This window comes from Cajanus cajan, chromosome 4, assembly GCF_000230855.2.
Source record: "Cajanus cajan strain Asha chromosome 4, NIPB_CcT2T_4, whole genome shotgun sequence".
In the NCBI taxonomy this organism is placed as follows: Eukaryota; Viridiplantae; Streptophyta; class Magnoliopsida; order Fabales; family Fabaceae; genus Cajanus; species Cajanus cajan.
In genome coordinates this window covers 49,146,234-49,166,805 of record NC_138520.1, presented here as the reverse complement: position 1 = coordinate 49,166,805, position 20,572 = coordinate 49,146,234, and the positions used below count along the sequence as shown (strand labels likewise).

The window sequence follows — 20,572 nt, the reverse complement described above, 5'->3', positions numbered from 1 at the left end:
TTATAATTGTAGACTTTGGTGTTCCTATGGGTTCCTATGAGAAACCCTAATAGTGTGTTTGGATGGGGAATTTAAATGGAGTAATTCATTTATTTGAAGAATTTCAAATTCTTTGAGGTGAAATATCTTGTTTAAATGAGGAATTTATAAGGAATTTAAAATTCTAGCATTTGTAAAATTCCTTGAAATAGTAGAATTTCAATTTCTCCCAAAAGAGTAAGAATTTGAAATTCCTCATATTTTTTTCTTCTTATTTCACTTATATATTTTATCTTATCTCTTATCTCTTCATGTTTTTAATTATTGAATATTCAAAAATATTTTTAAAATTATTAAATATTATCTAATATTAATTTTTAAAATTATTAAATATTTAAAAATTAGCTAATATTTATTTTTATAAAATTTAATTTAAAAATCTCAACATATAAATATATTTTTAAAACCAATTTTATCATGGTGGAATCAAATTATCATATCTAACCTAATAATTTAAAATTTGAGAAATTTGAATTGACTTATCCAAATAAAATATTTTAAGAATGATAGGTGATTGTAAGAGGAGATTGTTTAAAAAGGCAATTATATGAGTAAATTGTATTGTGTTAAATGTTTATTGTATGAATTAGAGTTCTCTATGAGTTCCTGAGAGAACCCTACGAGAAATAGGCAAATTATGAATATTTTCTATTTTGCTTTTTGATTGTTCTGTTGTATTCCTTGTTGGATGAGATGTACAAATATGTGTTTAATTTCGCAAATAGATGAGTTTTGATATGAATTAAAGTGCTCTGTGGAGACTATGTGAATATGACGAGATAATATGAAATGTAAATATGAGACATGAGATATGAGGATATGTGATAATGTTATATGACAATGAGATATGATAATGTTATATGATAATGTGATATGAGAATGCATAAAGTCTTGATTGACATGCATCATTTGCATAAATGTTTTTAAGTCTACGATATGGAATACACTGTCAGGGAAGGCTCCCTTGTGTAAAAGCTTGGGGATTAGTCCTTGGGGATATAACTCGATTTGTAAGTTCCAGTCTCGCCCATTGTGTGCATGAGATGTATCTTGTGCGGCTTAGTTATCCCGACTAGACCCTGGTAGTATGTCCTTTAGTGAGAGTGCGCAGAGGTTGTGACTCAGCATGTACTCCTAGACTACTCTCATGTGTTGCTAGTGGCAATACACCATGTGATGTGTTACTGGCGCCACATGCATTATAATATGTAGTCCGTGTCTATTACATGTGCATTTTAATGTTATATGTTAACTTGATATTTTTATGTCTTTGATGAGTGGAATGTGATATTGTTGTTAATCCATCTATGCTATGTACATATACATGTCTTGTTTGTGTTTGACTATCCGATGTGTATTCCTACATTGTCAGCCAGAGTGAGATGTTTCTCACTCCCTTTTCTTTTGTGTTGTTTAACTTTGATTATTATACAAGTGATTATTAGCATGAGGCTGAGGATGTTGGTGACGAAGCTTAGACTTCAATGTTGAGCTTTGTTCTAATAAGACATGTGACATCGGAACATAGACAGGATTAGATTAGGATGTTGTTCTTATTATTTTGGAAACCTTAGCATTATTTCTTGTAATTTCTGTTGATTTTGTTATTTTTTTAAGTCATGGGTGTGGTACTCTCTATCTAAACACGTTTGATATTTTAATTATGAAAGTGTGTTATTCTAATTTTATTATTTATGTGTTATGGTATGCGGGGTAGAAGGTGTCACAAGTTTTATCCATATATACTACTTGTACACTATCTCTTTTAAATTAAATTACCATTAACATGTAAAAAAAAAAATGATCAAAATCTCTTTCTATTGTAACTCTTATAATACATATATAAATCACTACCTTTCTTATTTTATTTTTCTTTTCTCTTAATTTTTATAATTTCATTTTTAATTAAATACAAGACATAGATGCATGAAGTTCCTCGAACCACATGTATATATAATTATAATAACTCCATCCATAATATATTTGAACTAGTCAGAATGATGCAGTATTGAGATTTTGATTTTATGTGGTAATATGTTAAATCACTATAATCACATCATTAAATATTTTTTATTACACCATAAATTAAAATTAAATTTATCATATTGAATGGTAAGATTCGCCTACATCACCGTGTGTACATCACCGTGTGTGCAGCTTTCTATATATCGACACCGTGATGGATTTACATTATTGAGAATTTGGCTTCATTGTATTTTTTATAGAAGCTTTCTCTCGTGATTTTTCTATTGAATTATTATTTGGCTCATCTACTTGTGAATTGAATCATTTGTTTTATGTCAGTGCATTTAAGTACATACATTCTGTCTTCATATATAGCTTGTTGATCGCTGGTGCATGGAACATGCATTGGTTAGCTTTGACGGTAACATTCAGTCTTCATATGCAAGTATTTTTGTCATTATAATTTCTACGTATAAAAATATATATATATAATAATTTACATATTGTTTTCTTTTATCTATATATCTATATTATATTTTTTTAAAAAAAAAACTTTATATATTAATTATACAACTTGTTGTAAAATTCGTTATACATGTATTATTTTTTTTACTTTCTTTCATCTCTATCCTTTTCATATTAAATAATGAATTAGGATAATATGTTCTAAGTCTAACATTGTTTTCTTTTCATATTTAATGTTTGTTTTGATATAAAATTAGAAATATTTTTGAAAATTTTGTATTAAAAAAAATATATCTTTCTTAATTTTTATAAAAAAGCTTTGAAGACAATTTTTAGTTTTGGTAACAAACACACTCTTATCCAAAACTCTATTTACAACACTACAATAAAATAGACTTTTAATAGCATTTAATATAATTTTTAGTGACAATAAAAATTGCTGTAAAATCTTTTACAAATATTTTCAAATTAATCATTGTATGTAGTGTCACTAAAATATTTAGTGACAATTATTCTACATGCTGGTAGAGACCTTTATAATGGTCGGGAAAAATGTGCAAGTTTGATGAGGGTTGTCCTCTACTTATATATTTTTTAATTTCTTTATTTTTTAATTCTTATTTTTTAATTAATTATTTTATCTATAGTCAATGTAAGACTTATGCTTTTCCTTATTTTTTTTAATTATCTTCTCTTATCTCCTAAGAGATGTGAGATTTGTAAGGTGAGAGTTGTTCTCTACTTATATACTCTTTAATTATTTTATCTTTAATCGATGTGAAACCTAATTTTTTTAATTAATTATCTTATCTCCTAAGAAATGCGAGACTTATAATTTGAGAGTTATTTTTTACTTATATATTATTTAATTATTTTATCTATAATTGATGTGAAACTTAAATTTTTTTCAATAAATAATTATTAATAATAATAAATTTCAATATGATGTAAATATAATTTTAATATTTATTAATTATTAATAAATAATTATTGTTAATAATAAATTTTAGTGTAATGTAAATACATTTTTAATAACTATTATATATTAGTTATTAATATTTTTATTAAATAACAAAATAAAAATAATTAATTTTTTTATCATTAAATAATTGTCGATAATAATAAATTTTATTATAATGTATCCAACATATTATAAATGATATATAAATGGTATAGCTGGATTCCTTCAAAGTTGCATTACATTACCACCTAAGAAATGAAGGGCATTACAACATTATTATTCTCTCTCTTTCTTCTTTTTGGCTTCACCTCGTACCTTCCTTCAGCCACTGCCTATGACGTGTTGGACACACATGGCGAACTTCTTCGGAACGGTGGCTCATACTACATGGTGCCAGTCAAAAGAGGAAGTGGCGGCGGAATAGAACTAGTCGCAACGGGAAACGAAACTTGCCCTCTCACCGTTGTGCAATCTCCCAATAAAGCCTCTAAGGGGAACCCATGCTTAGTGGCTTCCCCAATCTTGTTTCCTTACATAACCCCAAACTCTCCATTTCAAATCATCTTCGCTTTTGTTCCCACGTGCGCGCCCACACGATTGTGGACCATCGTGGACGGGCTACCGGAAGGACCCGCTGTAAAAATTGGTGGCTACCATAATATACGAAATGGTGCATTTCAAATTCAGAAAGCTTCCCAGAGGGGCTGTAACCATTACAAGCTTTTGTTCTGTTTAGATGACACGTGTGAGGATATTGGGGTTTATGTCGATAGTGAAGGAAATAGGCGTTTGGTGCTCACTAAGAATGATCCTTTTTTGGTTCAGTTTCAGAGAGTTACATCGTCAACTGCGTGAACTAGTATCGGAAAAGTGTAAGACTGAGTAAATAAATGCTTTGGTTGTAATGATAAATGTTGAGTAAACTAAATAAAATTATCAAAGCTCATGCCTTTTGGGTGTATATATATATTATAAATGTTTTGGTTTAATAACTCAACCTAATTGATAGTTGTGTTGTGGAGGCATCTATACAAGAAATTTTATTTTTGATTTTTGCCATATGCGTAAATCTTTCATGCTAATGATGATTACAATATCACGAGTTTGTTTAGTTATGTGACAAGGAAAAAAAATATTTAGTTCATTTAGAGATTAAATCTACTTTCTAACATAAAGTTTTGTAAATGTGTACTATTTTGGTCTCAAAAATTTTTATTACAATTTTGTTTTATTAACTTTTAAAATTAAGTAATATTAAGATCTGTGCATATTAGAATTTTCAGTGTTAAATAATATCATATCTAATTTTTAAATCATACATTCTGTAACATCCCGATTTTTATAAAATTATATTAATAATACGTAGTATTTATTTTAATGTTTTAATATATTTATTAGAAGGATTTTTAATATTATTTAGCTATTTGATATGAGCTTTATTTTGATATAAAACTTATGATATTTCTACTAAAAGAGACAAAATATATTTAATATTATTTATCTATTTTATATGAGTTTTTTAAAAAATATAAAACATGGTTTTTGATTAATATTTTGATTAATTGATATGAAAGGTATATTTATGAAAATATATTGTATTAAGAGTTATGTTTATGTTATTTATTAAAAAGGAGAAAATATATTTTAATTTTTTAATTATTTTATGAGAAGGGAAGGAAGGACGTTGCACTCATTTATTAATTATTTTATTATTATCACGGAGAAGGAGATCAACCGGAGATTGCTATTGCTTCATCTTCTGCTCATCTAGGTAAGGGGGGAGTGAGAAATCTCACTCGAGAGTGTGGGAATAACTATTAGGTAATAGGATTGACCCTCAATCCATTGCTTGATAGGAACAAACACTTTATGAAAGTTTTCTATTTTGCTTTCTGATTGTTCTGTTGCGTTCCTTGTGTGATTCTGAGTGTAAATATGCATTCAATTTCAAGAATTAATAGGTAAGTTTTGATATGGATTAGAGTATTTTATGGGTTCCTATGGGAAACCCTATGAGAAACATAAATTTTGAATGTTTTCTGTTTTGGCTTCTAAGTTTTCTATTGTATTCCTTGATGATTATTGAGCATGAATGTATGTTTAATTTTAGATATGTTTTGATATGAATTAGAGTGCTCTATAGGTTCCTACGGGAAACCTTATGAGAAACACACAAATTTCTAATGTTTTCTGTTTTGGCTTCTAAGTTTTCTGTTGTGTTCCTTGATGTTTGTTGAGTATAAATATGTGTTTAATTTCGAAAATAGACAAGTTTTGATAAGAATTAGAGTGCTATGTGGGTTCCTGTGAGAAACCCATGAAGTGAAATTAGAGATATGATCTTTGGATGAATTTTGAGGCATTATATATAAAATTGATGATGGATTCGTGTTTTTGGGTAACATTTGGAGTGTTTTGACCTATTGAAATATTATATTACTTGGCTATTTGTAAAAAGATGTGTGAAGTCATGAAGTTGGGTTTATGACCTTTGTGCTTCATATGTTATGAATTGCGAATTGAATGTATATGAAGTTGAATAATTTCTTGTTATGGTTTTTGTGTTTTTTTGATGTATATGCCTATGAGAAGTCCCTTGTATAAGACTATGTGAATATGATGAGACAATGTGAAAAGTGAATATGAGACATGACACATGATGATACGTGATAATGAGACATGATATATGAGTAACTATGACAAGTGAAATGATGAGTTAATGAAGTGTGAGTGTGTGACATGCATCATATGCATCTATGTGACGGGTACGATGTGAAGTACACTGTTATGGAAGACCCTCCTTGTGTAATAGCTTGGGGGAGTCCTAGGGGATAGTTCGGTTTGGATGTCTCGATTCTGCCCATTTGTGAGCACGAGACGTAACTTGTGCAACTTCGCTATCCCGACCAGACCCTAATAGTACATCCTTCTAGTTGAGAGTATATGGGTAGCTCCCTACATGTACTCCTAGACTACCTTAGGTGTGTTGTTTAGGCAGCACACCAGTGATATGTGATATGTGACTGGTGCCACATGCATGCATTTGTGAGTTGAGTCCATGACATCATTGCATAATGAGTAACTGTGTATGTGTTACTAATGTATGTATGACTTGAGTTGTGCTTGATTAATGTGTGCTTTGTGTTGTGCTTTGTTATGATTTGTGTGTGTGTTACCTGACCTTTATTTTTACACCTTAACCTGAGGGAGATGTTTCTCACTCCCATGTTTATTCTATGTGTGTCTTCTATTGTGTTGCAGATGACCATCAACATGAGGATGTTGGTGATGAAGCTTAGACTTCAGTTGGGTGTGCTCTGATAGGATATGTGACATCGGGGCATATTAGGACTAGTTTAAGGTGTTATTTCCATTGAACTATTTTGAAAATCTCAATTTCTTTCCTTTGTAATTGCTGCATTGGAGATATTGTTTATGAGTTTATGAATGTGAATCCTCTACGTACGATATTTGAGATTCTGGTTTTACTTTATGAAAGATTTTAATTATTCCTATTTATTGTGTAATTATGAATGTGGGATAGAGGGTGTCACGCATTTAACCCTAATTCTCAATACACAAGATAATTCAAATCAATCATCAAAATTCATAATTTTGCTAAGACAATGGTGATGGAAAACTTGTAGTGGAACCGAATTGATGTTGATTCCTCTTCAAGTTTCTCCCTAGACCTTTGGCTCCATGATTCTCCTTAAGCTTTTCCAAAGGCTCCAATGGATGAGAAGCATTGGATTAGACCAATGGTTTGGTGTGGAACACTCTTCAAGAGGCGCCAATCCTTGGAGGAGATAAGCCCTTTCAATCCTCACCACACTCTTCTTTGAGAGGATAAGAGAATTGGATGAATATCAAAGAGGTTAGAGACTTTTGGAAGAGAGAATTTTCTGAACAAATTTTGAACTCACTCAAATATATCATCAAAAGTGATTACAAAGGTAAGAAAAAGGTTTATATAGGGTGGGGGAATCTTATGGTGCAAGCTAGGCTAACTATGGTTCAAGAGAACCATGGTTAGCTTAGCTTGACCGGTCTAGTTGGTTTAGGAGGCTTGTGGAGCAAGCTTCTAACTTAGAAGCTTAGGAAGCAAGCTAAGTTAGCAGCTTGTAGCACAAGATTCCCAAGTGTGCAAAACAAGCCAAGCAATTCGGCCAAAGAACTAAGCTAGGCGAGCGACTTTTTTTTTTCTTTTCCATATTTAATCCAATCCAAAAACTTAGAGTTGGTTTAGTTAGGTTCACCAAATGATGGTGAGACCTAGCTAAATCAACTCCTTGGAAAATATGGAGCAAAACAAGCCCAATATGTAAAATTTTGATGGAAGCACTTGGAGAAGATGAAGGTTCTTCCAAGCTTTCCATGCAAGGACCGAAATACTCTTGAGGCAACCTTCAAAATAAGGCTTGAATCTCCATGAAGGAACCTTCAATGGAGGTTGAAGCAAGGAAGGGATTCGGTTACTCCTTAGCTTGAGGTAGAAGCTTGAGGAACCAAGCAAAGGTTGAAGCACCTTTGGTAGAAACCTAAAGAGAGAATTCTCTACGGTTTTTAGGAGAGACTTTTGGGAGAGAAATCTGAAGATTTATTTCTCAAATGTTCAAAAGTGTTTACAAAGAGTGAAGGAACAAGCACTTATATATCCTAGAAGCAAGCTAGGTGGCGCCAACTTCACTAGCCAATATTGGAGCCAAAAATTCAAATTTCAAATGGAAATTTGAATTCAAATTCAAGGCTCCATGTTCTTAGTCCGTGAATATGGGGCTGCCATGCATCTAAATGTCATTTAGGGGACATTTAAAGTGTATTTGGAGCTGCACATGTTCAGCCATGCTTGGCAAGAAACATGTGATCCAAATGCATCTCAAATGACTACTAAATGAAACCTAGATTTTAGCTTCTTGGTCTATTTTAGTATTCCTTCAATATTCCTATGCTAATGGCCTAAATACAATGGCCAAACATATACAAACATTAGGAAATAATAAAAGAAACAAAATGAGCCCAATATTGGGTACCAAAAGCCCAAAGGCCCACAAAGCCCAAAAACAGGCCCAATAAGCCTATGGCCAAAAAATGTTAATCTATGTGGTCCAAAATACAAGACCAAAATATGTGAAACCTATACTAATAGAATATGTACACAATATAAGAAAAATGGATTTATCAAGAGATGGCCCATGTGGAGCTCAAATTGGGCCTTCCAGGCCCATCGGGCCCATTGGGCCTTGACTGGCCCAAACCGTCATGCCTAGCCCATTCCTCTTGGCTCCTTTAGTGTGTCACCCCTTGCCTTCCTAGGCATGATTCCATCATCCCCTCCCTCTTGAGAAGGATTTGTCCTCAAATCGCGAGGATCCCTATGATAAGAATCATCACCTACATGCACAACATACCATGTATAAGAGGTGAAAGGTTTATGTGGCGAAAATGGATTGTGGATCCTAAGAGGAATCCTTCTATCCAGTCTAACAAATACAACTAAAATATTGAAATTAAACTCCCTAAAAGTAGAAATAGGATCCTCTTCTAAGCATAACCTAGAATGAAATCCTAAAAATGTAGTAACACTAAGACTATTACCATGGAAAGAATGATTCTTAAAAACTAAAATGTCTTGCCTAAAGTATCCTAAATGGTATCCTAGGCTTTTCCTAAAATATAAAGAAAAGGCTACTAGAAATCTTCCTAAACAATTTTGGATTATATTATTTGTTGGATAGTTATGAAAAGAATTTGTCACAAGGAACCTTGAAGGTTCAGATGTTATATCCAACAAATAATATATTCCATAAATTGGGTGCATTATTGAAACAACTAAAGTAGAAAAAGTCCTACACAAAGGAAAGCTATCTACCTTGGGCACCACCAAGGAAGTAGCATGAGAAGTGGCACTAAATGAAGTCCACTTCTCTTTCACCAATTCTTGAAGTTGAGACTCTTTTTCTTTAAAAATAATGGATTTAGGAATCTCCTCCTCAAGACTAGTGGCAGAATGAGGGCAAGAGTTAAGATCTTTATGAATAAAGATAATTTTTTGGATTTTTAGTACTAAAACAATTCTCTTTAGTCACAAATCCTTTAGAGGATATTTCTTCCTCTTTACTCTTCCCTGCACAAAGTTCTTTCTTTTTTTTCTATTTCTTCTTTTCTTTTGATTTTCATTTTTCTTCTTCTTTTGTGTTTTCTCATGTCTTCTTTCAATTTTTCTTCTTCTTGTTTAAGAATTCTCAACTTCTCATCTAGGATAGCAAGTTTGGCCTCTCTTTCAATTTTCTCCTTCTCTTTTTGAAAGGCCCCTTGCTTCTTCCATTGTTTAAGTGATTTTAGCTCTTTTGTTAAGTAAGAAATGCTTTTAGGAGAGCTATCACTTCCACTATAGTTGGATAGTTGAGACATTTTAAACAACAAGATTTTTTTATCTTCACACAAAAATAGATTTTAAGAAAATAAGATTTTTGAAGTGCTTAGGCTTGGCACTTGGAGGTCTAAGAGTACAAATTGAACTTTGGAGGAAGGTGAGCTACTAAAGAGCCACTTAATAACTAAGCCTCTTCAAGTAAAAATCTCTAAACCCCCTTGTACGTTTGTCTTGCACAAAGCAATTTCACAAAGATCTTTTTCAAAGAAAAATAACAAACAAGTGCCTAGAGTGTACAATTATATTTTGCTTGAACACATAAATGACTAGAAAACATAAATTGCTTGAAAACTTAAAGACAAGAAAACATAAACTAGGCGTGGTAAGCAATTAAACCTATGTGAGAGCTTGAAAGGCACCAAAGACCTTCAAGGACCCTCTCACAAGTACTAAACGAAATTACTATTAGAACACTTAAGGAGAGATGGAGATACACCAAAGGCACTCCAAGACACTCCTTAATAAAGGCCTTGTACAAAAATGGAGAATTAAAAGATTACAAGAAAAATTGAAGTGCAAATTCACACTCCAAATGAAATGTAAATTCACACCAAATGAAATATAAATTCACAATCAAAGGAAATTCGTGGCTGCACTTAATTTCAAAGAAAAAAAATTAGCCACTAATTAGAGATAAATTTTAGAGACGGATTTTGTAAGGAAAATAGGTTTATTAACAAAAATTTCCGTCACTAAAATTGGTCTCTAAAGTTCACAAAAATTTTCAAAATTTGTTGCTCCTTCCTTTCCAACTGCCACCAAGTATGAAGCCCTCCCAAGTGTATCACTCTTCTTTTAGAAGCAACATTGATTTTGGTTACTTCTAGGTGTTTTCAAGAGGCTTTCCACCAAGAGAGAACAAGCTCCCTAAGCAACCACCAAAGCCTTCAAGTTGACTTCCTTTGACTTGGCTCCTACACCTTTTAAGAAGCACTCAACCACCTTCAATTGCTTGAATATTAGTGCTAAAACTGAAAAGGCACAATTTAGAATAGCTACACCAATTGGTAGAATGGAAATGAGACAAACTAGAAGGAGTTCCAAAAATTGACAAGCAAGAAATTAAGGTAAATTTAGAAAGCTAGCACACAAAAGATAACCTATCAAAGGCACTAGAATGGATTACAAAATCAAAGCTAAGATTAGAAACAAAAATAAGACACAAAATATGTGGCTGGACAGAAAATTTTTAAGGCAAAGCTTCACCAAAACCGAGAGCTAGTTACACTAGGTTTTTCACTTCTTTTGGCTTTTTCTTTTGCTATTTTCTTTCTTTTCTTTTTGCAAAATATTTTTCACTTCTTTTTCTTTTAATGATCAGGAGTTCAAATGCCTTTTTAGCACATATAAGTCTCGGTTTTAGACTACTAAAAATTGCAGCAAAAATTTCACACAAAACAAAAGGTGTTCACATGCATTTTGTAACTAGTGCTTCACAATTTTGTAGTGTTTTTAGGTCAGATTTTTAAGCACTCATTCTTTTTTTTTTCTCATGCATTTAGAACACATGCACCTCTGTTTTGTCTCTGTTTTAATTTTTTAAAAATTGCAATAGGTTTCAGCCACACATAAGACTCAAGGAAAACCAAATAGGAATTAGTGTTTATGAATTTTTTTTGACAAAACTTTTAACAAGACATAATAGAAACCTAACTCTAGGAAATTTGCTAGATCTAATAGCAAATTATGAACTCAAATATGTAAAACAAAAGCACATATAGGTAAGGTTCAGATTCAATAAGAAAATACACAAACAAAATTCGGACACAAACAATACACAAAAAATTAGGTCAACAAGCTAGTCTAGGAATTTTCAACATGAAAAGGACTACACATGACTTCTATGACAAAACAATTGATTCAAAAATAAAGCAAATGCAATGTGAATGAAGTCCAATCACGGACACATGTTATAGAATGGATAGACTCAAACAAAAGCAAAACGCACAAGTATAGGAACCTAAAGCACAAAAAACAATTGATTCACGGATTAGGAACAAGCAAGAACATGAATCAATTTCTTCTTATGTGACATATAGGATCTATAAAAAAAATTTAGAAAATTTAGATCCATGCAGCAAACACATATTTAGACATGGGATAAGGAAGAAACAACACGGATCCATACAAAAAAATTAGAACACCAAACCTCAAGAGCACTAGGCTCTAGATACCAAAAATGATGGAAGCACTTGGAGAAGATGAAGGTTCTTCCAAGCTTTCCATGCAAGGACCGAAATACTCTTGAGGCAACCTTCAAAATAAGGCTTGAATCTCCATGAAGGAACCTTCAATGGAGGTTGAAGCAAGGAAGGGATTCGATTACTCCTTAGCTTGAGGTAGAAGCTTGAGGAACCAACCAAAGGTTGAAGCACCTTTGGTAGAAACCTAAAGAGAGAATTCTCTACGGTTTTTAGGAGAGACTTTTGGGAGAGAAATCTGAAGATTTATTTCTCAAATGTTCAAAAGTGTTTACAAAGAGTGAAGGAACAAGCACTTATATATCCTAGAAGCAAGCTAGGTGGCGCCAACTTCACTAGCCAATATTGGAGCCAAAAATTCAAATTTCAAATGGAAATTTGAATTCAAATTCAAGGCTCCATGTTCTTAGTCCGTGAATATGGGGCTGCCATGCATCTAAATGTCATTTAGTGGACATTTAAAGTGTATTTGGAGCTGCACATGTTCAGCCATGCTTGGCAAGAAACATGTGATCCAAATGCATCTCAAATGACTACTAAATGAAACCTAGATTTTAGCTTTTTGGGTTATTTTAGTATTCCTTCAATATTCCTATGCTAATGGCCTAAATACAATGGCCAAACATATACAAACATTAGGAAATAATAAAAGAAACAAAATGAGCCCAATATTGGGTACCAAAAGCCCAAAGGCCCACAAAGCCCAAAAACAGGCCCAATAAGCCTATGGCCAAAAAAATGCTAATCTATGTGGTCCAAAATACAAGACCAAAAATATGTGAAACCTATACTAATAGAATATGTACAAAATATAAGAAAAATGGATTTATCAAGAGATGGCCCATGTGGAGCTCAAATTGGGCCTTCCAGGCCCATCGGGCCCATTGGGCGTTGACTGGCCCAAATAGTCATGCCTAGCCCATTCCTCTTGGCTCCTTTAGTGTGTCACCCCTTGCCTTCCTAGGCATGATTCCATCAAATTTGGCCTAGGCCCAATTTTGGCCCAATTTAGTTGCACTTACACACCTTGCTATTTGTCACCCAACTTCTATTACTGAAAAAATAAAAAATGAATGACCCTTAATACAAGATCAAATGGAGAAAAAGTATCCAAGTAACATACCCTAAATTCCTAAAGGATAACCTAAAATAAAAGAAAGACAAATACAAAGGCAAAATACACCTATACAAGAAACTACTATGTACAAGTATCATACAATGGAGTCTAAGAGACTAATAAGAGGAATCGTACTCAATGCTCATGAAAAACAAAGGTCTAAGAAGCACCTCCTCTATAGAAGCCTCCTCCAGCCTCCTAACCATGGACCTAGTTAAAGGTCCAATGGCCTTCAAGTATGTATCCTCCTTGGATGGTCCTCCATCAAATGGGATATGCTAATTCAAAAGAAAACAAATATGCATTTACATTAAATCAATTAACATCCTATGAGGCTTAAGAATTGTTTCACTACTCATACCTCTCATATGTATCCATGAATGAGACCTTCTCACACTTTCTTACCTCAAGTGATAATTCTATAGTACTATTCACTTCCTATAGTCTCGATCACTACTTCACACTCTCTTTGGTGGCCTCTTTTAGGAATCTTCAAATGCTTTTAAAGTTTTAAAAGATACATAAGAAAAAACCTTTGTTTTTATTATTAAAAGTCTTCGAGTTGGAATAATGTCTAACCCAAACTTACTTTCTTTTCATTATCCCTTTCTTATTTTATTTAATATGTAAACATATTATTTATATTATAAATTTAATTAATATAAATTTATAACGACTCACTATGGTCTTTATACTAAATGGCACAACAACTAACTTAAGATCACATACTTACAAATACTAGAATATGTACTATATTGCATGCATATAAGGATGAAACGATTGGTCCAATATGTAAAATATACATACAATAATCCTGCATATGTAAATATACAACTAAGTTGTCAGTCAAAAAACTATAACTATCTACACAAATCTACCCCCAATAGGCAGTCATCAAAACATCCAACTCCAATGCCATTGTATAGTGATGGAGGACCATTCTTGGAGCTACATGTGGGACCAATCACTAGGTTCATGACTAGGAGAATGAAGGAGGATAAGGGAGCTACCATGCCTAGAGATATACTCCTCATGATTATAGAGTATTGATCATTCTCCTAAGCCTTGTTAGTATAGGATTTATTTTTCATTTCCTATTTTTGCCCTTGTATTTTGGATACCTTAAACAGGATTTATTTTTGCTTGTATTTTCCATTTTACCCTTGTATTTTGAGGATACCCTAGATGATAGGATTTTATTTTATAGCTAGGGAATTATGATAGGATTAGTGAGATGGCCTAGACTCATTTTTTTTAGTGATTTTTGGAGTTATTTTGGGTTTGGAGAAGCTTAAGCCTAAGAGGAGGGCACATGGGTTGCATAATCTTATTATGCACCTAGTTGTAGCTTAGCCAAACCAAAGATACCATCCTTGGTCACCAAGTAGGTGTGACATTTCGGGTTCATTTGGCTCAGATTTGTGTTGCATTTCCTTCACATTTAGCAAAGAAATGTGCACATTCCTAACCCTGGCCGTGACATTACACACCTAGCCATGACCTCGCATCCTAATCTATATATACCCTTGGTTGTGCTCCATGTATTTATTTTGGATATATGATATTGAGAGAGCCTTTGTGCCTTAGTATCTTCTTTAGTCCCTTAGGTCAATTCGACCACCATTCTCCGATCTCCCCCCTGAGTGATCAAAACCTAGGAGTGGCCTTCATCCACCTTGAAGTTAGCCAAACCCTAGAGTACTACTCAAACCTTTCATCAAACACCTATCCTCCATTATCACTTTTGGCCATCATCATCATCATCATCTAAGGTTAGAATACTTGAAGAATCATGATCCTTGGAGTCAAGGAGACCTCCCATTGGTAGTTCTTAATCCATCAATGCTTGGAGGGTTTCCATCATATGACCTCTACCATAACACTCCATCCCTATCTTTGCCTTGCTCCTATACCATGTATGTAGGGATGGCAAATATACCCGTACCCGTGGGTAATACCCGAACCCGTCCCGACTTTGACGGGGAATACCCGGTTTGACCGGGTACGGGTACGGGTACGGGTAAAACCCGATATATTGAATCGGGTACGGGTACGGGTACGAGTATGTACTTACCCGCCCCGTACCCGTACCCGTACCCGTCCCCGTTCTCATTTTTAATTTAATATTCACTTTTAATTTAATTATATTAAAAAATTTTAATATTTTTTTATGTATGATTATTTATTATAATGTGAGATAAAAAAATAACCTAATTATAATTATAATATAATATAAAAAAATAATTTAAAAATATTATTTCAAAAAAAATAAAAAAATAAAAAAATTGACGGGTACGGGTACGGGTACGGGTATACCCGATACCCGACGGGGACGGGGATGGGGATGAAAATCCATACCCGACGGGTATGGGGACGGGGATGGGGATGAGTTTTACTTGCGGGGACGGGGACGGGTATCATGAAACCCGTACCCGCCCCGCCCCGTTGCCATCCCTACATGTATGATCATCGTAGTTCAAATCACATAAAAACACGCAAGGGTAAGTTAGGAAGAAAAAAAAAGAAGAAAAAACATATATATATATATATACACACATAATATAGGAATATCACATCATCATCTCATCTTTGACAACACAGCAACAAATTAAAACATCACAACATACAACACAAATCAACATAATCCAACTTTGAATCAACACAATAACACATTTCATCACAGTTCAACTCAGCATATGAACAAAACAATCATCTCAACACATCATATGCTCAACATAGCAACTATATGCGTCATCACACATTTCAACTAGGAGATCTCCTACAACACAGGGTGAACAATTTAAGTGGTTTGATCCTACTGAATCAACAACACAAGATTATTTTTTTGTACTTGCTAGATCAACAACAATTTGGATATAAATCCATAACACAACAACTTAGTTTCTTAGATTTCGCTACTTAAATAAGGAAGTATAATACTAATATCAAGATAAAACAGTTCGGTATGGGCTTACCACAACATTAGCTAGCTTAACCAAGCCTCCTACAAGATTATCCCACCAACTATCCTCTGAATACTACAAACTTCCAATACTCAATTAGGAACTAAATTCCCGACTTTGTACTTTACTCAGTTGGTCACTTGTTATTAGTATAACTCGACCTGACCCCTATACTGTGGTCCCTTCATACACATGTGCCTTGACCTTGCCAACACACGGTACCAACAAAGTCCTAAAGGAGAAACAACAGTATCCATTTCAAGGGTCAACTTTTCAAGAAGGATTTTTCAACAAATTGGGCTCTTGGAGCACAATAACAAAATATCCACACAATGGGATACGCTACTTTAAAAAATGTTCTCTAGTCCTAAGTGGTCAACACAACTCAACAACACAAAAACTAATTATAATTTTCAATATAACAACTCAATCAACATATTGTCAACTTATATCACTAACATCACAACTCATTTACAACATTATGATCAACATGCATCTCAATAACACATCAACATTGTTCATATAGAATCCTAATGTAGCTACACAACTTTACAACATACTACTTGACTCAACTTTCAACTTCACATCATCTCAACTTACATAACGTAAACAACATAAATCTTTACAAAATTCACATATGAGAAAATAACATCATAAATCAACTTAAGTAGCTAGAACTACTTACAACATAATCATCTTTCAATAACTAATACAATTTAACCAAATCACTTATTATAAAATAGCACCCTTCACATAAAATAATGCATAGAAATTTATACTACTCCTATCATGCTTATATTTATCTCATATGAAAGACAAGAACATTTTCTACAACTTTTATGAAAACCTCAGTTCTTAATTTCATCATTTACCATGTTAAAAATTGTAAAAACTACAACAATTTTCCTAAAGGTTGATAGTTTGACCTTTACTCACTAAAAAGGTCCTAAATGGAATTATAGACCTCCTTTTTAGGTGATTCTAAAGTCATTGAAAATTTAATATCCAACGCTATAACTTTCGTGAAGACATCAATACCAAATTCAACCATATACTCTCAACGCTGCAGCGCTCAACTCAGCACTTCAGTGCTGGATTTATGTCAACTCAATTTCTTTCTAGGACTATAGTGCTCAACTCAATGCTTCAACTCTAGATCTCTACCAACTCAGTTTCTTCCCAGGGTTTCAGTGCTCAACTCAATGTTGCAGCACTAGATCTTTGCTAGTTCAAGTTTTCCTATAGTTGTAGCGCTCAACTACGGTTGCAATAATGAGTGTAGAAATTTTCTACATTTTCATTGTTTCCTCTTCGTTCACTAGTACAAAAGAGACATTTTATGTCTGTTAGTTTGGACTTTTTACGTCAGAAAAAAGTCTGACGTCAATGCGGGAGACATAAATTTACGTCGGGTGTTTTAGTTGATGTAAAATTACATCGAAGATCCTCCACGTCCGACATAAAATGGTTGACAGACAAAAAAGAAAAACCTTAGTCCGTGAACATTTCCAGAAAATACCAAATGCTTCAATCCAATCATAGAGATAGGTCTAGAATAAAAAATGGGTCTTGCCGCCCTGCACCGTGAACGAAAAATGTTCAAAGGTCACGCACTGCTGTCGCTAGAAATTGCTGGAGAGGAAAACAATGTCAAAACACTCGCGTGCAGGAATAAAACAACATTTTTACTTAGAAAGATCAACACACGCATGAAAGCACCAACCTCAATCCGTGAAAATGCCTAAATGCTTCAATCCAATCGGAGAGATAGGTTCAGAATCAAAAAATGGCTTGCTGCCATTGTTGTTGCCGCTCATCGTGACTGAAAAACACCCAAAGGTCTCATACCACCGTTGTCGAAAATTGCTAGAGGAAAACCCTAGAGGAAAACAATGTAAAAACACTTGCGCGCACAAAGAAGACGAAGGTGTTGGGGGGAATAAAACAACTTTTGTACGTCGGGCCAAAAGGGATCCGACGTAAATATTGAAATCTACGTCGAACTGTACTTCATATCTGACGTAGATTTTAATTTTTATGCCAGACCCCCCCTTTGGTTCGACGTAAAAAAGTTTAGATTAATTTCAAAAATGCTACCGCGTATTTTTTACATTGGATATTTTTATGATTGACGAGAAAATGCTGACGTAAAAGACTGATTTTCCACTAGTGATTCCTCACCTTCACTTCACCAATATTCCTCCTAAACACTATTTACCACTCATTATTTCTACTAAATTTGCATGCAACCCATAAATTATAAAAATTTCAACATGCATGCATCAAAACTTCAAAGGAATCATTAAGAACATCAAAATTTCAATAATGTGCAACCAAAACATCAAACTCATTCGAAAAGCTACACTTTTCATAAATTCTACTGATTTTAAGTTCTCAATTTATTCAACAACCCAACATTTCAATAAAATCCAAGATTTTTAACTTCCCTTATGATGGAGTAGTTCCTTCCATGGATGATGATAGTGGTTGAAAGGAGACTCCTTGCCCTTGATCTAGGTTCACCAAGGGGTAGACAAAGGAAGGTTTTTGTGGGACAAAAGGGAGATGGGCGTGAAAGGAGGTGTTGGGCGGAAGCATATGGTTAAAGGTGTTTGGGTGCTCACAAGGTTGGCTCACTCCAAGTGTAGGTGGAGGCCACTCTAGGGTTTCACTCTCCAAGGGTGGAGAATGAAGGGGGCTAGCCGAAACTAACCTAGGGACTAAGGATAGATTTTGAGGCACAAAAGGCTCACTCAATATCATATAATCCAAAGTATTTACAAGTGGTGGGGTGTTGGGTATTTATAGGAGGGGAGGCATCTAGGGTTGCATTTGGAGTGTGCATGGCCGAAATTCATAAGGCAAATGCACTCCAAATGACATGCCAAATGAACCCTAGATGCTACTTGGTGACCAAGTTTGGAATCTATGGGTCTAGATTGGCTACATCAAGGTGTATGATATGATCATGCAACCTTTGCCCTCCACTTGGGCCTAAGCCTTTCTATCACCAAAAATAGATCCAAAACTCACCAAAAATGTGTCACCCTTCTAGTGTAATACCCTAGCCCAAATTAAAAACCTAATCATCTAAAACACCCCATAATACAAGGGTAAAATAGGAAATACAAAGAAAATAGATCCTATGACTAAAATACCCCAAAATACAAGGGTAAAATAGGAAATAAAATAAATGCTAAAAAAAACATAGGAGCTAAGGTCCAAAAATGGCCTCACTATCCCATTCCTCTTGCCTCCTTTAGTATATCACCTCTTGGTCTTCTCGGCCTTAGTGTTATTCCATCATTCCCTCCCTCTTGAAAAGGATTTGACCTCAAATCAAGAGGTTCTTCATGGTGGGCCTCATGACCAATAAAAACATAAAAATAAGCATTAAAGGTGACAGTATATGATAGAAATGGAAAGTGTATCCAAAGAGGAGTTCCACTAAAAATGCTAAAAAGATTGTCTAAACTAAAAAGACTAGACTCTCTAATGCGAAAGATAGGATCCTCCTCATAGTGAAGTCTAGGTGTATAACTAAAACCTAAAAAGTTAAAAAGACTAAAACTATAGCACACTAAAGCACTAGTCCTAAAAACTAAAATATCTTGTTGGAAGTGCCCAATGTAATGACCTAGGTAAGTATTGGAAAATAAAGAAAACTTAACTAAAAATTTACCTAAACAACTTTGTATTGCATAATTTGTTAGATACATATGAGAAAAAGGTGTTAAGGGGAGTTTAGAAAAATCATATAATCTAAGTTTGTCTTGTAGGGAAGTGTCCAAGTTAAGTTCAAATAAGTTTGAACTTCCCTCAAGATCAAAAATAGGAAATAGGACACCATGAGATGTATCCAACAAATCATACCAATCTAAAGTTGGGTGCTTTATGAAGGGAACTAAAGTAGAAAGAGTCTTAAAGAAAGAATGCTTATCTTCCTTGGGCACCACCAAGGAAGTAGCACAAGAAGTGGTACTAGGTGAAGTCCACTTCTTCTTCACTAAATCTTGAAGTTGAGATTCTTTTTCTTTAAAAAGGATTTGCTTTTGAATCTCCACTTCATGACTAGTGGCAATGTGAGAGAAAGAATTAAGGTCTTGATGAATAAAGAGAGTTTCTTTTAAATCATTTTCAATGGGAAAGTGACTCTCTTTAAGCATAAGCCCTTTGGAGGAAACATTATCCTCCTTACTCTTCTCCAAGAGTGTTGGTTGTGTCTCATTTTCTAACCACTCTTGAACTTTCTCTATACTTTTCTTTATTTTTTCTTTCTTTTCTCTTTTCTTTTCTTTTTCTTTTCTTTTAAGTTCTTCCTCTCTTTTTGTATTTTCTTCCTCATGCATACTCCTAGGAATTCTAGCTTCTTTCTCCTTTTGAGATCTAGATGGAACAATCCTAGGGTGGGATCCACGAGTTTCT

General features: G+C 33.8%; 1 protein-coding gene across 1 annotated transcript; it reads left to right on the top strand.

The window, feature by feature from the left end:
• The first annotated feature begins 3,670 nt into the window (after window positions 1-3,670).
• On the top strand, window positions 3,671-4,391 carry LOC109806505 (trypsin inhibitor 1A). Its single transcript, XM_020368932.3, has one exon. The coding sequence runs from the start codon at window positions 3,686-3,688 to the stop codon at window positions 4,283-4,285; it is 600 nt and encodes a 199-aa protein (XP_020224521.1). The 5' UTR covers window positions 3,671-3,685; the 3' UTR covers window positions 4,286-4,391.
• The last annotated feature ends 16,181 nt before the right edge of the window (window positions 4,392-20,572 follow it).